Source organism: Brugia malayi (assembly GCF_000002995.4).
Source record: "Brugia malayi strain FR3 genome assembly, contig: Bm_v4_ChrX_scaffold_001, whole genome shotgun sequence".
Lineage (NCBI taxonomy): Eukaryota > Metazoa > Nematoda > Chromadorea > Rhabditida > Onchocercidae > Brugia > Brugia malayi.
This window is the reverse complement of record NW_025062479.1, coordinates 15,260,931-15,278,117: the sequence shown is the minus strand read 5'-3', so window position 1 is coordinate 15,278,117 and position 17,187 is coordinate 15,260,931. Positions and strand designations below refer to the sequence as shown.

At 23.5% G+C, this 17,187-nt stretch overlaps 1 protein-coding gene across 2 annotated transcripts in view; it reads left to right on the top strand.

Moving 5' to 3' along the window:
• Positions 1 to 5,307: 5,307 nt before the first annotated feature.
• Bma-eat-17 overlaps positions 5,308 to 17,187 on the top strand; it is a gene marked incomplete at both ends in the record, with an annotated part of 30,043 nt that continues 18,163 nt past the window's right edge. Inside the window, 6 exons of one of the 2 annotated variants that reach the window (XM_043074958.1) lie at positions 5,308 to 5,359; positions 13,689 to 13,953; positions 14,496 to 14,622; positions 16,051 to 16,179; positions 16,366 to 16,533; positions 16,966 to 17,091. In XM_043074958.1, coding sequence (XP_042930892.1) covers positions 5,308 to 5,359; positions 13,689 to 13,953; positions 14,496 to 14,622; positions 16,051 to 16,179; positions 16,366 to 16,533; positions 16,966 to 17,091 — 867 coding nt within the window. Of the gene's footprint in view, positions 5,360 to 13,688; positions 13,954 to 14,495; positions 14,623 to 16,050; positions 16,180 to 16,365; positions 16,534 to 16,965; positions 17,092 to 17,187 lie in introns of those variants that run through there. The other variant, XM_043074959.1, reaches the window with a different exon arrangement.

The window sequence follows — 17,187 nt, the reverse complement described above, 5'->3', positions numbered from 1 at the left end:
ATGACAACGTATGAAATTATTTATTATCCTGTCAAATTATATGAAATAAACGAGTTTGCAATAGGTACAAGTTCTATAATATCTAAGATTTGTCCATTTCATCACAACTTGTGATTTTTTTTTTTTTGCGCAATAGTGCAAATAACCATGTAATATATTATTATGCTATTGACAATTACCTGAATGTGCTATGATTTTCAAAAAGTTTTTAAGTAAATTAATTAGCTATGCAAACTAAGTCTGATAATAATTTTTTTAAAAAAAATTGTTTATGTTAAAGATTTAGTTATTATTATGACTAATTCTTTACTAATTATAAAATTTGAAATAAAATTTTTTTCTGGGCTAAACATGTGGCTTTTAATTGTTTGAAAATCATTCATTATGCTTTTTACTTCTGTCAAATTTCTCTAAATTCACATTTTTTGATATATTTTACTTAATAGGATTAGCAGTAATTTGCATTATATTCTAATTAGATTCTGTATTATTCTATTGTATTTAACTAACAATTGACATTATTCAAATAGTCATAGCTTATTTGGTACCAATCAATATTATTTGATCATATTTATTAGCAGTTGGCATTATTTAATTATTATAGCTTAGCTAGATTTTACCAATTTATCTAATTAATTTTTTTTATTTAGTATCGATTAATATTATCTTTTGCACTTTATTTTTTCAGCTCGAGGAAATCGTACAACTAATAACATCAATTATAAAATTTAGTACAATTATCAAATTCAAGTACTGGATGAAATTTATTTGTTTTTTGCCAACAATGAAATTGTTCATTTTATTACTATTATTTAAAATTAATGATAATTTAGTTCTTCTTAAATATATAAATTGTGATTATTATTTTAATCAAACTACAATACATGTAACAGAATAATATTTTGAATAAAATATGTCAATCAAGTTGATAAATTATTTATTGATGAATGTTACACAGACATTAACGTATTATTAGCTTAGCTGAAACAAGTTTGTCATTTAATTATAATTGTCACATCCTTTTGCGTTGAAATCACATATTGTGACATATTGTCATTGTTAATGCACTATAACAACAATGCTTCATGTCTGTAAAATTTCAGAATATTACTAATAATTATTTGCAATTTTTTTTTTTTGTGACATACAAATAAACAATTCACTCATTAATTTTTCTTCGCTGTCTTGTTTTTTTCTTCTTTTAATCCTAATGATAAGTAAACTGAGATATTGTATGACAAGTAGATATTTTGTGAAAATCATTCCATTATTTTTAGAAAATAACATATTATTAGCAAATATAAATCATATTAATGATATTATTCAATAGTTTAAATGTGAATAAATTAATTTTCCAAAATAAATAAATACACAGTTGAAAATAATCTGTTTAATTTATATACAAATAAGACTATTTTTTGTATTATTAAATTAATATGTTTTACTCTTTTTCTTTCTATTTTGTTTTCTTTTTTTTTTTTTTTTTTTTCTTTTTTGAATTTCTTTTTTTTTTTTTGATTGATGAAATAATAACGAAACAAAATCAAAACAAAAAGATAGCTATATGGAAATGTGTTAGTGTGATACGTTTACTCAGTTTGTTCAGCTGTCCTAATAATATCAAAAGATCGAATAAATCATTTAAAATGCTCAGCTAATAACTTCGCCTACCATTTAATCTATTACTTTTTTAGTCATTCATTATGCATTGATCATATCATATCATTCATAGAATTCGTTTTTATTTTTTGTGATTTTTAAAATTTTTCAAAAGAAAAAAATTCCTAGGATTTCTTAATCTAAAAGAATCCATTTCGGTGTAGCAAAAATACAATTAATTCCTATCTGTTCTTTTATTTTATTTAGCAAAATGAAATTATTAATACACATTAACTTTTCCTTTTCATTAAAATATATTGGAGAGAATTAATGATTTTTTTAAAAACAGTGAAATTTCAAAATTGATTACATTAGTTCATTCATTAATATTATTATTTTAAGCTATTCATATTTAAAAATTAAAAAAAAAAGAGAACTGAAATCTTTCATTATCATATTTTTATTTATAAGTTTAATAAACAAATATAGAAGTGGTTTCCTTCAATCTTTACAAATAAATTGAAATTGTGTTCATCACATTCTATAAAAAGTTATCATTTTATCGCTCACTTTCATCATTATTATAATTTATTAATATAAGTTATTCATTCCATTTCATTTCATTCATTCATTCATTCCTAACCATAAAAAGAAAATTCATCCTTCGTTCTTCTTTTTCTTTCTTTTTTATTGCTATTTTTACACCAAAAAACGTGTCATTAACCTTGAAATTGCTTCCTTTCTTCTTTTAAAAATTTTCGTAAAATTTATTAAAATTATTTGAATAATTACATATTTTAAAATGCATCCACAAAAAAAGAAAAAGAAAAAGCTATTACGTATGAATAATTATCACAATATTTTAAAATGGAAATTTCCATAATTTCTCAATTGCTTACTATGTGTGGTATGTGTGTATGTGTGTGTGTTATGTATGAATAGTGAGCGGGGGAGGCGATATTAGGTATGTCTGAAGCAACAAAATGATCGATCTGAGGTAAGCTTGGTTGCTAATGGTGATTAAGGATGATCAAAGCAATACTTGAATGTTTAGAAAGGATTTCTTTCTCTCTTCCTTCTTGCCCGGCTTCTGTATAATTTCTTATCCAGATAATAGCGCCTAAAATTGCGCCTTCGTATTCATTCATTTGTTAACAATATTTTAGTCATCATTTCGAACTTATATTTGCCTTTTTTTGTCTTTTTAATATTTAATAGTAAATTTATAGGAATATTTTAATTGCGAATAATAATTTATGTGCAAATATACCATAAATGATAATTTCGTTTTTCGTATCTTTTATTTCTTTCTTGATACTTATTAATTTGACACTAAAACAATTTTTTTTTTTTTTGTTTTAATTACGAAATATGAAAATTTACTTTTGTTAAATTTTTGTTCGTTTAATTTTCCCGCATTATCCATCTGTCATCGATTTCCGTTATCTTACACATTCACTTTTTTTTTAAACTATTAATATCTGTTAGTATGGACGTTTTAAAAATCAATTTGAAATGCTAGTTTGACGGAAAGTGGAACTAGTTTATGAGTATAAAAGCTTTTCTGATCAATGATGTTACCTTTTATTTAATTTAATCAAAAAATAAGACTGTTTAATTTTTTTTGAAATTGAATTTTTTATTTGAATTAAAGAAGTATTATAAATCCAATTGAGAGCACTAAAATTTACCTAAATATAGATAAATTATTAAATTGACAGGTTTGGCTTTTGAATTTTTATTTTTTTCTTCCAATTATTTCCATTTTTAACTCTTTTTTGCTATTAAAATTTATTTAGTAGTAGTTCAAGAAAAAAAAAAAAACGAATAAATAACGAAAAATAAAAGAGGTAAAAATTTGATGTTTTCGTCGATTTTATCAATTTCAAACATTTCATTCCTATCTTCCTAACTCATCAAATTCTTTCAAAAAAAAATTAAAATGAATTTTTCATTTCCTTTTTTATTTTTTCAAACCAATTTTTGATATGAAAGGCGAAATTTTTAAAAATTAAAAAAACATAAATACAAATGCAAATATCATTTAATGCATGCATAAACACAAACATACGCAGAGACTCGTATATATAAGGATAGTTTGGGAATATATGCGACAATTGCGATGACAATCACTGCTTTTCTCTTTTTTTCTTTCAGAATTTAAATTCTTTTCTCAATTACAAACAAAAAAAAAAGGTTTTGTCCTAATTTTCTATAATAAATCTTTCATTCACATCTAAAAAATTTTAATTCGTTTGTTTTTTTTTTTTCCTTTTTTTTCATTTTTCATTCTTTTTCTATTTATTTGATATTATTTTCAATGATTCATTGATAAATTAGAGGAGAATGAGAGAGTGAATGATGAAGAGCAAACTGATTGTGTGATTAGTTAAGATTTAGTTAGAAAAATTAAGAAAATTTAAAAATAACTGAAATAATTATGAAATGAAGCAGTGGTAATGGTAAGGCGAAAAGGATAAAAGAGAAACAAGGTGAAAAAAAATTGTTTATTTTTAAATTATTTTTTTTTAATTTAAAAAAATTCAGAAATGAATATTTTCCTTAGTTGTAAAATATTCTTTTCCTTTTTAAACAAAACAAAAAAAAAAAAATTCTCTCTTTTTTTTGCAAACTTTTTGTCTAAAACTCGCTTCTTTAAAAGAAAGAAAAATTAAATTCGTTTTCTGAGTTATTTGAACTGATTTATAGTAACATTTTTTTTAGTATTACACCAATTTAATTACGATTAAAAGTATGTTTTGTAATTGAATTCGATCAAATTAGTGTTAATGTTCAGCTACTACTAATTGAAAAAAAAGCATATTTTAGTAAAATTATAAATTAATTATTATATAAGAGTATGCTTTGTGCATTATTACGGCGGCATTCAATAATTCATACTAAATAACGATTATTTTAAATGATAATAATTAACATAAATTTCTTTCATTAGCCAATACAGTAAATATACTTAAATACTCGAAATATACTATAAATACTACAAATGAAAATAAGTTATGTAAGACAAAGGTTTGTAAATGTTATGAATTTTTTTTTTGTATTACATTAAATTTTCAAAATTGGTGGAAATTTACATTAAAATGTAAATTTGCTTTTCACTTTGTTTTTTATTCATTTATTTATATATGTTTATACATTCGGTCTATTTATTCATTCATTTATTTATCCTTTTGTTTTAAAAGGAACAAATTGGTAAAATTCATTATTTTCCTCTCTCCTTTTCTCTTTTTCTTCGTCTTTTGGAAGTTAAAAAATTTTGCTTACGAATTCTATTTACAATTTATTGCATTTCAGTTTGTTTGTAATTTATGAAACAAATTTAATTTCATTTTACTTTAATATTGCCTTGTTATATTTTAAAATAAAATAATTTATAGTGAAATAATATGTTCATTGGAAAATAATTGCAGGCGATCAATTAAGCATTATCGTGGTAAAATTATTAGTGTTACCGGGTCAAATAATTTGTTCGCAGAGGAAAGCTTATTGTTGTGCATTCAACGAACTGCTTTTCGTAAACAACAACAACAATTGCAACAAGAACTACGACAACAACAACAACTGCAACAGAAACAACTGCAGCAGCAGGAGCAACTGCATCAACAACAGTTGCGACAACAGCAGTTGCAACAACAAGAAGTGCGACGACAACAACAACAAGTGAAAAGAAAGATTGAATCCTCACGGATGGTTGCGGCATTACTGATGCAGCACCAGCAATCCCATAATACAAGTAATGGTAAGTTTGTTTACTTATCGAATTACTAGAATGTGACAAGTAGGCTAATTTTTATATTGTTATTAGAATGAGATTAGAAAAGAAAAAAAACAAACGTTTTGGCTAATTTTTAGCTTATTTTATTTACCCAAATTATGCATGCAAAGTGTTGATGTATTTTTTTTCTTTAATTTTCTAATTAATATATTTTTTTCAAAGTTTCTAATTGATAATATATATATATATATATATATATATATATATATATATATATATATATATATATTAGATATTAGAATTTACTGTAAAGAAAAAAGGCTTTAAATTTCAATTATCCTAGAAAAATGAATAATTTAAAATTGAAGCAAAAAAAATCATAAATTTCAACAAAATGAGAATATCTTAGTTTTTTTTTCTTTTCCTTTTTGACTGTTCTTATGATGGTTGCAAAGCAAAATGACTTTACTTCTATTTTACTCCTAATTTTTATTTCAAATGTTTTAAAATTTTCTAATTTTTTTTTCTGAAATGCGAAACAAACTTTAAGGTAATTTTCCAATGAATATCGGTTTTCCCTTGAATATTCCTCATTGTTTTCCCGTTTTTCTTTTTCTTTTTTTTTTTTTTTTCAGTAATATTATTTTAACACTTCATTTTTATAATTTCGATTATTAATTAGAATTATGTTGAAATAAATCTCAATTCTTAAACTTACAATTGCTTATAGTTACTCAAAAAGATATTTAATTTAATTATAAATCTAAATTTAATTGTGTGCATTGATTCTTGCTACGTATGATGATTATATTAATAAATTTAAAAGCACAAAAGAAAGAGGGGAGAAAGTGGGAGAGAAATTATTTCATAGTGGCATGGTAGCATAAATCATATTTTGAAATTTAAATTAATCATTTTTTTTTTTTTGTGGGGGGAGGGAGGAGGACGAGAAGAAAGGAAGAGACAAATGGAAGTTTTGAGAGTAATGAGAAGATAGGTTGCTCAAAATTTCATTCAAAAACTGAATTGAATCATTCAAACTGAACAAACTATGACGTTGAATGAATTTTAAAATATAAGAACAAAGTGGAAAAAACGGAGAGAAAAAGAGAGAGGGAGAGGACGAGATAGATGGAGAGAGAGAGAGAGAAAAGAAAAGAGAATAAAGTTATGTTAATAATGATCAATGCTTAGTGCAACAATGAAATGAGGAAGTTGTTTCTAATGTCATAATAGCAGCAAAACTTTTTTATATTTCACTAAAATCATTCCTTTCAAATATTTTAGCAAATTATAATCTATAATATTTCCAAATCATTTTATTTATGCGTACAAAATTATTTCACGTAGTACGTTAAATACGTTAATCTTGTTTTGCTTATTTTCATTTATGCAATTATAAAGCAAAATGATAATATTTATTTGAAATTATTTATCGAATTATAATTTAAAATATTTACAATTTGTGATTTACACATACGTGTTTTCCACGTGTGTATGAAATTTGTATTTTTGCTTTGTTCTTATTTTCATTATCAAACAAATTATGCGTAATGATACATAGTTGTTATTGTTTTTACAAATATCTAGTTTGATGAGAAAAAATATGGCAAATTTTTGTTTTAGAAAGTAATTTCAAAATTTTTAAAAACTCTTGAAAATTTCAAACAAGTATTCATATAAAGATTATCTTTTGGAAACTTCATTAAACTTCGCATATTATTCTGCTTATTTTATATCAGAAATTAGCATTAATTTTTTAATTCTTATATTAAAAAAGAAGAATACGATTACTTTATATTTTTATTTTTTAACTTTTTTATATTTATAACCTTATATTTTTTTGAATGTATTAATCGATCTTTTTGTAGAAATGTATAATTATCATTTCTTATTTATTTCCTTTCACATAATCCATAGAGTGAAATCATAAATGTAATAGTTATTTCGTGGCTGTAATGGTAAAGAAAACGACTGTTTAATGCTATCGAAAAAAGATGTAATTAATTGCTGAGTAATTTTTGGATGAGTAAAAGGTAAAGTATAATAATTTTATCTTACTTCCTATATAATAATAATAATAATAATAAACAAATGATTGTTTGTTTTATTTTGAAAGTGTCTTTGAACGATGTATTTATGATAAGATCAAAGTCTATGATTTTATTTATTTAATTTTTTGATTTTCAACATTTTCCTATCAATGAAATTTATTTTCATCTAATTTCCTCTTTGTATATCATTTTTTAAAATTGAATGCACCATTCATTTATCTTCCCACACACTTAAAACTTTTATGGAATTGATATATATGTGTGTATGTATGTATGTATGTATGTATATACATTTATTTACGTATTTGCTGTTTGCATTGATGAAAAGTTTTGCTGAACATTATTGATTTTCAAATGCACCATCGTATCACCGTCGTTCTCGTCGTCAAGGGCATTAGTATGAGGCAAATAATAATATGTATGTATATCTATTTACCTTTTCCTTCTGGTTTACATATTTAAAACATATTATTAGAAATTAATTAACTGATTTTTTTTCCTTCATTTGATTATTATATTATTATTAGACAAGTATGTAAACTCAAATGACTGACTGATTAGTTGATGGATTGATTGACTGACAGATTGCAATAATAAATTTGTATGTATACCTACCTTTTCCTAATTAAAATTTATCGATTGATAATTTTAATTCAATTTCATATGACTTTCTTTTCTTCTCATTTCATTTCATTTTCTCATTATTTCATTTTTCCCAATCACTTTCACATGTTTTTTTTCTTTTTATGTAGAAAATATGCATTTGCTATAGAAAGTGAAACAGTAGCTATTTGCGGATAGCTTTATCATTGTTACATAAAATATTTTGAAGAAAAAAAAGTGATTTTTTTTTCTTTTTTGATCAACTGATTGGTTCAGTTCGATTGCTTCAATTACTGTAACTTTTTCTGCTTATAGCATTTTTACTTTTTAAAAAATTTTGAAAAATTAATTTTTCTTGTTTATTTCATCATTGCTACTGTAACATTACTATTGTTGTGGTAATAATAAAACAATAATAGTAATTTATTATTAGGAGGAATAAATAAAAATAAAGGAATGAATACATTACTTCCATTCATTCTTCGTTTTTTTCTCTTCCTTTTCCTTCCCCTTAGTCTCTCCCCCTCTCTCTCTCTTTGATATCATAATATGTGTAACATTTACACAAACTTAATGTCTACTACTTTGATACTATTAATAAGATAATATTGATAGAAAGATAGCGCTGATAAATAGATATATGTTAATTGAAATTAGTTAGTTACAGCGCGGAAATATGCACTTATTTATGAAACTATTTGTTTGATCGATTGATAGACATTTCAGATTTTGATAAAATCAAAAATTTTAATTTATTTGAATTTTATTAGTTTCCCAAATATTTAAGAATAAAAATGAATTTAAATTTTTGAAATCAGATAGTATTATTCATTGTTATTTATTTGTAATTTAATATTTGCCATATATGCTTTGCTTTTACAGTTTGAATTTATTTCGATAGATATGCGAACCAAAATGAATTTTAAAATTAAACTGTGATTTTTTCGAATAATATGTATTTCTGATTACTTTTCAAGACTTTAAATGAAAATTGAATATTTTTTTGAAGTTTTGATAACTTTCTAAAATTATTTAAATGACTCATAATTATAATAATGATTTATTCATTAGACATTTATTTTTCACTTTTCACTTTTTTATCAGCGTATGTGGCGTGACGAATCTGAATTACATTAAATGAACTGGTAACTATAATGGAAATAATTTTCTTTTCTTTCCTTTTTCTCGTAAATTTACCATTTATTAGTTTTAATTTTTTTTTTTTTTTTTTTTCATGATTTGATTTATCCATCACTTAATTTATTCCATGTTGCTACATTAATTTTATTGCTTGTTGTTTATTAGCAGATCAATAATTACTGCTTACTGTTTTGGATCAATAAAAAAATTCAGTTCGTATGTATTCGTTTTTATCCTACCTGTAACATTCAAACGAAATTTTCGAAAATACCTTGAATGGATATTGTTTTCTCTTATCACAAATGATTCCTTAAAACATTAAATCATTAAATTTTCATTTCATTTCATTACTGACTATAATTGTATTATTAACGAAAAATTAAATCAATTTTTACTATTTGTTTTTTGTTGCTAATACACATTCTGTTGATTTCTTCTTTTCCTTTTTTTTAGCCTACTGAATTTGTTTTTTTTTCTTGGATACGTATTTTAAAAATTTATGAAAAAATACGATAAAACTAATTATGAATGGAATATATATATATATATATATATGTAGAGAGAGAGAGAGAGAAAGAAATGAAGTGAAAAAAAAGACAAGGAGGAATATTCACTCCGTAACATTATAGAAATGAAATGACTTACTTTTTACTCTTCTTTTTTTCTCATTTAATTAATATTTCAGTTATTTCAAATAACGAATAAAATTATTTCAAATTGATTTTAAAAAAGAATTGGTGTTTCTTGTTGACTTAATTCTAAATTAAAAATAATTACATATATGCATATAAATATATATTTGTAATACTTTTAAATTGAATTATAACGGCAAATTTTGTTATTGTTTTCATAAAAAATATACTTTTCTAAACATTTATCAAACAAAATTAAGCGATCATATGGATATTTGAAATGAAAAAAAAAATCCAATCAGGTTTTTAATGCTTAGGAGAAAATAAATATAAGAATATAGCAATTCAGTTCGGTTTTATAATTTAAAAATAATTAATTATTAATATTATCAATTACTATTATTTTTGCTAATACTTTCTGTTTCTTTCTTTGTTTCATAAATATATGTATAGATATTTAAAAAAAAAAAAAAAATATTTGCATAAATTGAATGGAGAATATTAATTAGGAAAATGTTATAAATTATTATTACAAAAAATGTTCCTCCTAAATTGTTTTTTCTCTCATCACATTTCATCTTTTATTTTCCATCTTTCCTTTCATTTTATTACTAAAGAGGGCTCTTATTATCTCATTTTCATTTTTCATTTAATTTACTTCAAATATTTATTTTGTATATTATTCAACAATTTAAAATTATCAAACTTTGATTTTTCTCCTATTTGATCATTATAATGCTTATCACTTACAATGTTATGATAAGAGATTAGATGACGAGTGAAAAAGAAAGCAATCCATTTAAACTAAATCATCCATGCATCAAAATTAAATCATTTGAAATTAGGATCTCACAGTAACAACATCCATCACTATCTGGCTAACTAACTGCTGTATTATGATAAGAAATAACTGATAAGGAGAAGATAATCTGCTTAACTTATATCATTAATAAATCAAGGTAATATTTTTATACTAATTAGAAAGAAAATTGAAATGGAAAAGTAAATTGCATTAATTCAGAAATTTCGGCAGTAATTCACGCATAATGCACTATCACTACTGCATGCATCTCCATATTCAAAGAATACAAAACTAATTTCTTATCATTTTCCAAATTATAAGCTAACTATTTGCTAGTTTAAACACACAGTCTAACCGCTACCTCATTAATAAGACAGAACACAAAATGCACATACATATACATACACATACACATACCCACACATGCATACAAAAGAAAAAAATGTGCTTTTGAGGGAGATAAATTGAAACAGAGTGCTTACTGACATTCTAAGCATTTGACTTTACATTAAAGATTAATGGAACATAACAATTTCATCTGAAACACATTAACTATAAATAATTTATTTACAATTACTTCATTTATTTATTTAATTTATAACCAACAACAGTAATTTGAATTATTAGTAATATATTTGTATTCAATAAAATTAATTAATATTTTAAAATATTTCGTGTTATTATGCTATATTTATGCAAATAATCATACAAACATTTCATTAAGTTTGACTTATGCTAGAAAATATATAATTAGCAAATTGATTGTATTCATCATGTAAGCGTATGAATACGATTAATAAAGTGTGGAATAAATTAAAAAATAATAGAGTTATGTATTAATTTAATATCTAATTTTTATGTCAAATGTTAAATTTATTTCAATTATAATGGATTAAATAGCCTAGAATATAGCAGAAATAGTAATAATGATATTGTGAAAAATTATTAATCGTGTCAAAAGTATCATTGACAAATTGAATTCATTCAATTCTCTATCGTATCAATCGATAAAATAAAATATATTTCGTGTTAAGTATGAAAAGGATTGAAAATGATTGGATGAATGACAGCTATGAATGTGTTCCATATTGAAATGTTTTGTTTTGAAATGAATAATCAAATTCCCATAAATTAAAATATAAAATAACGTCTTTTTATGTTATTGATTACCATAAATTATAAATTTTAACTAATTTTAGTCTTTAAAATAGATTCCATCTATTTAAATTTTATTCTTATCTAGTTTTTTTATTCTATGTCTATTTTATATAACAACAGATATGTTATCACTTATTGTAATTCTGTATTCCAGTTATTTTTAACTGCAGATTGAAATACAGATTTATATTTCATCTATTCGATTAAATGCAAAAAAAAAAAGTAAATAAATTTTTATTTTCACCGTTCTTTATTTCTGTTAAGTTTAATGAATATTTTGATTTGCTTATTTCAAAATTAAAAAAAGCATATTCGTTGCAACTAACTGATATTAATAAACGGATTGAAAATAAAGAGATTATGAAACAAATATGGGCAAACTTCTCTCATCAGTTTTTCTCGTTCAATGTTTTAAACTAAACGGAATTTTAAACAGATAAAAAATATTGAAAAAAAAAAAAAAAAGGTTACTAAAAATTAATCACCAGTTCTTCTATTCTTTTTCTATTCCAAAAAAAAAAAGAACGACAAAATTGATTGCTATTTCTTAATGTTTCCGAAGGGAAAAATTTATAAAAATGAAATAGATTTTCTGTCAACAGAAAAAATTCCCAATTTCTTAAACTTATAAAAGTTTCAATTTATATATTTTGAAAAAAAGGGAATTATAATAAAAAGGATTAATTTTATAGCAATACAAAAATAATTTAAATAAAAAAAAAAGGTATATAAAAGCTCATAAATTTATTTTCAGATTTTTCATTAAAATATCAGCAACAAAAATAAGTAAATTTCTTTTAATCAATCGTTAATTTTGAAGATTTTTTCTTGCCAAAAAAATAGAAGAAATTTTTGATAACCACAAAAGAAGAAAAAGGTATGAAATTAGGTTAAAATTGTTCAATTCTTTCTTTTTTTTTCACTTTTCTTGCGATCTTTTCACTGACATTTTTATTTATTTCTTTTGATCATTTTGCGCTTAAAATCCATTGTTCTTTTCGTTTAACAGAGTTATTTTTTGCGAAATTTATCAAACCAACGACAAAATTTTCCATTCATTATTTTTCACTAATGTACAGCAAAAGCAGAAAGACGGACGATAATAGGGAATTGGTAGAAATAATTCGAATTAAATCATGTTAATAGATTAATTTCATTTTTTATTTTAAAAAATTTGATCAAAAGATAAATTTAGGAATCAATCTGATGATAATTTAAGTATTTCTCCTAATAGTTTTAAAAGAAATATGATGAGAATTAAATCTAAAGACTAATTTATCGATGATTTAGAAAAATTTAGTAGAGTCAATCTAACAATTCTTTGATAATTTAAAGGAATTTTATTGGGATTTAAATTTAAGGGATCAGTTGTAATCATTTAATATCAGCAATATTTTTATTAATTTTGAAGAAAACAAATTCTTTTTTTTTTTCTTCTGTATAAATTATCAATTTTATAATTTTAACAGAAAGCTTAAGGGAGAAGAAGAGAGAGAAGTAGGGCGAAAGAGAAGGAAGAAAAAAAAGGAAGATAAAGAATTAAATTTCTGTTTACCTAAATTAGGTCTTTGTCCTGAATGCTAAGTTTTAATGCCAGTTAATCCATAATTAGCGATAAATTATGTTCGCCTTGATTATGTAAATATTTCATCGTTTTATCTTTCTCCCTCTCTCCGTCTCTCTCTTCCTTTTTCTCATTCCTTTTTGTTTTCTCTCGCATATTTATTTCGTTTTATTTATTTGAGCTCTTTTTTTCTTTCAAATTATAATTTTAAATATATTTTTCCACTATTTCATATTTTTTGAATTAAATTTTTTTCTACAATATTTCACATTTTTGAATTAAAGTTTTTTCGTTGAATTAAGTCTTCTTTTTTTTTTTTTTTTTTTGTAAATATTACTAGTATGTTTATTTGAGGTTGAATATGCTTATTGATTAAATCAAAATAATTTTTTTTTTTAAGAATTACTAAACGAATCATTATCAAGCGCTAGTGAATCATTTGCTTCAACAACAATAGTTGGAGTGAGAGAAACCGGTGCTGCTTGTGCGGTGAATAGTAGTGCAGAAACTGAATTAAACGGTAAAGTACCGGAACCGGTTGTTTCAATCCTAATGAAGATGGAACAGATGAATACATCAAATGAATTGGATTCACGTTCGGTTGCATCCATACGAACCGGTTCAAGTAGCTCTGGTGGTGCGCTAACTGATAGCTTCAGTCCAAGGCATTTTTGTTTTATTGTTTCTTTCTTTTTGTTCTTTATTATTTCATTCATTTTTTAGATTTTATTTATTTTATCAGATTTTTATAAAGTTGAGTTATTGTCTTTTTTTTGATAATTTCATGTTCAAATAATTTCAATTTAAAATTTCAACTGAAAATTTTATTAAAATTTATGACTCAATTCTACTATAATTTTACCATTTAAAATCATTTCTTTTCTCTAAGGATAATTATCTAAAAGACATCATCTTATTAATAGACCTATAGAAATAAGAATAAATTTCCTATAAATGATATTGATCATTATAATAATATACTTAAAATTTAATTCCTAATCAATTCTATAAATTTGAATTTTTAGTGACATATGGCATTCCTTTTTCCATTTATGTGGTATTAAAAAATGAAAGCTTAAAAAGGCAATTTGCTTCAAATATACATTTCTAAATAATCTAAACTATTTTGCATTGTGAATCACTTACTGTAAAAGCTCAATTTTTTCTAACAGAAGTGCTAACAGTATAAAATTAAATAATATTTCAGATCGAATAAATCACGGGAGAATAGTGTGCCTGTAGATGATGATGAAGACTTGGATCTTTGGGCTATTTGGGGAAATTTGATCAAAAATTGGGAAGTTGAAATTCGGAAAAGGCCAAATTATATTAAGGTTTTATAATTTAATGTAGATTTATTGATTTATCTTTAGCTCATATAATCACCCAAATGCTTGGGAGGGTTATGCCTATTAAAAAATTGAGTTGATTTACACTTCAAATTTAAAGTATTATATTGCTTTACTGAATAAATTCACTATTTCCTTTCATTTTCAAACCTTTTTATAATTAAAAGAAATTTACGAATTAAAATTAACTGAGGAATTAAATATCAAAGATAAATATAAATTCTTCAATTATTTTATTCGAAAACAATTGGAAAATTTTTTTTTCCACTATCATCAATTTTATTAAATTATTTTTATCTTAAAATAAAATTTATTTTTCATATAATTTATTAAAATTTATGACTGCAAATATTTTGGACTGAAAATACCGAGTAGAAATACATTTGTTGAATAAAAATGGATTGCAAATTAATTTAATAAGTGATAAATAATTATGAATAAAAAAAAAAATACCGAAAAAATAATATATGTAAAAGAAAAAGTAAGATAACAACAAAAATAGCAAGTATCTTTTTGTCAGTGCAATGGAAAGAAAAAATGGATAGTAAATGAGTAATTTTTATATATTTTTTAACATAGGTAATAAGATATCTAGGGAAGTTGAATTATCATGTGAGTATTAACCAAAGTAATAAAATGAAGACAGTAATGAAATAAAAGTGATAAATATAAAGTAATAAAATGACAAAGTAAAAGTAATGGAAGTAAATGGAAGAAAAGTAATGAAATGAAGAAAAAATGCGGCTTAATTAAAAAAGATTAAGAAATAGAAACAAATACATGGATAAATAATAAATATGCTGAAATAATACCTTTTTTGGTCTTTGTTTCTCATAAGAAAAAGTTTAAATTTTATCCGAAAAAGAAATATATATGTATATGTATATTTATATTTATTTATAATTTATCTATTAAGTTAATCATATTGTAAAATGAAATATATTAGGAAAACATTGAAAAAGAAGCAAAAAAAAAAAAAAGGATTAACAAAATTAAGTACTTACTAATTTGAATGAAAAATAAGTGTGTAAAAATATTTTTTTAAAAAAAAATAGCAAAAAATTATTTCAAAAATTACTCTCCGCATTTGTTTCTTAATTTAAACAAAATTAATACATATATATCAATGCTTGATTTTAAAAAAGTTGTGAAACTTTTTTGATTTGGTAGGATAGATTTGTGTGATATGGAAGCAGTGGATATAATTATCCGTTAATTAATTAAGTAATAAATGCAAAAATTTTGATTTAGTAGAATAGAACTGTATGATATGATACGATGAAGGTAATAGATATATCTATGAAGTAAAGTAGTATTTGTAGGAATTCTGATTTGACAGAGTAGAATTGTATGATATGGTCTGATATCAAAGCAATGGATATACTTATCAATCGAGTAAAGTAATAACTTTAGGAACTTGTTCGTCGTGGTATTCCACAACATTTTCGTACGATAGCATGGCAGTTGTTAAGCGATGCTAATGTATCTACAGTTCACGATATTTATGCAGATTGCATGAGGAGATCATCTCCATATGAAAAAGTAAAAGTGTAAATATTTATTTTCATTACTGTTTAACAATTGGATCAAATTATGATTGAGAATTGTATTATCTTATAATTATTGTTAAACATTTTGTAATTATTGCTATTATTAGTGTTATTGTTATCAGTTATCATTATTATCTATGATATTGTGCAAACATTATGATTGCTATTATTGTTATAGGTAATATTACGTGATATTCCACGGACATATCCTGAATTAGAATTTTTCAAGGATAACGGTCGTGGACAGCAAGCTCTTTTTAATGTTATTAAAGCATATAGCATACATGATAGTGAAGTAGGCTATTGCCAAGGAAGTGCCTTTATTGTTGGTCAATTACTACTACAGGTATAATTTAAGGTTAATTAACTGAGGAAGGATGAAATTTTTTAAAAATTTTAATGTTTTTTTTTTTTAGTGGATTATCAAACTCTTCCGTACTCTTCCGTCCTTTCTCTCTCTCTCTCTTATACTCTTTGAATCATAGGATCGGGTTTCAGGCTTACCGATAATGGCGAGGAATTTTGACGTGTTTTGGTACTGACTACAGTATAGTTAGGAACATTACTGAGTTGAAAATTAAATGAAAAGGGATCGAAATATTGGGTCCTTTCAATATCAAGTGGCATCGGACAGATTAATTGATAAGGTTGTATTGTCCCCGTAGCATTTGGAATTCTTTTTCACTTTTCATCTTACCACTTCACTTCTTATCAACAATAATAATATTTTTTCATTATTAATTTAATTTTTTTAAATTTAATTCTTAATTTGATTTAGATGCCTGAAGAAGAAGCATTTGCGGTATTTATACGATTAATGGAAGCTTATCGTTTAAGAGAATTATTTAAGCCCGCAATGACCGAATTAGGTTTATGTATGTTTCAACTTGAGTGCCTTGTTCAAGTCAGTTCTTTTTTCTTTCTATTATTTTTCTTAATAACTTATAAAGTAATTTAAAATTGAATTAAGATGCAAATTTTAAAATAATTATTGACCAAG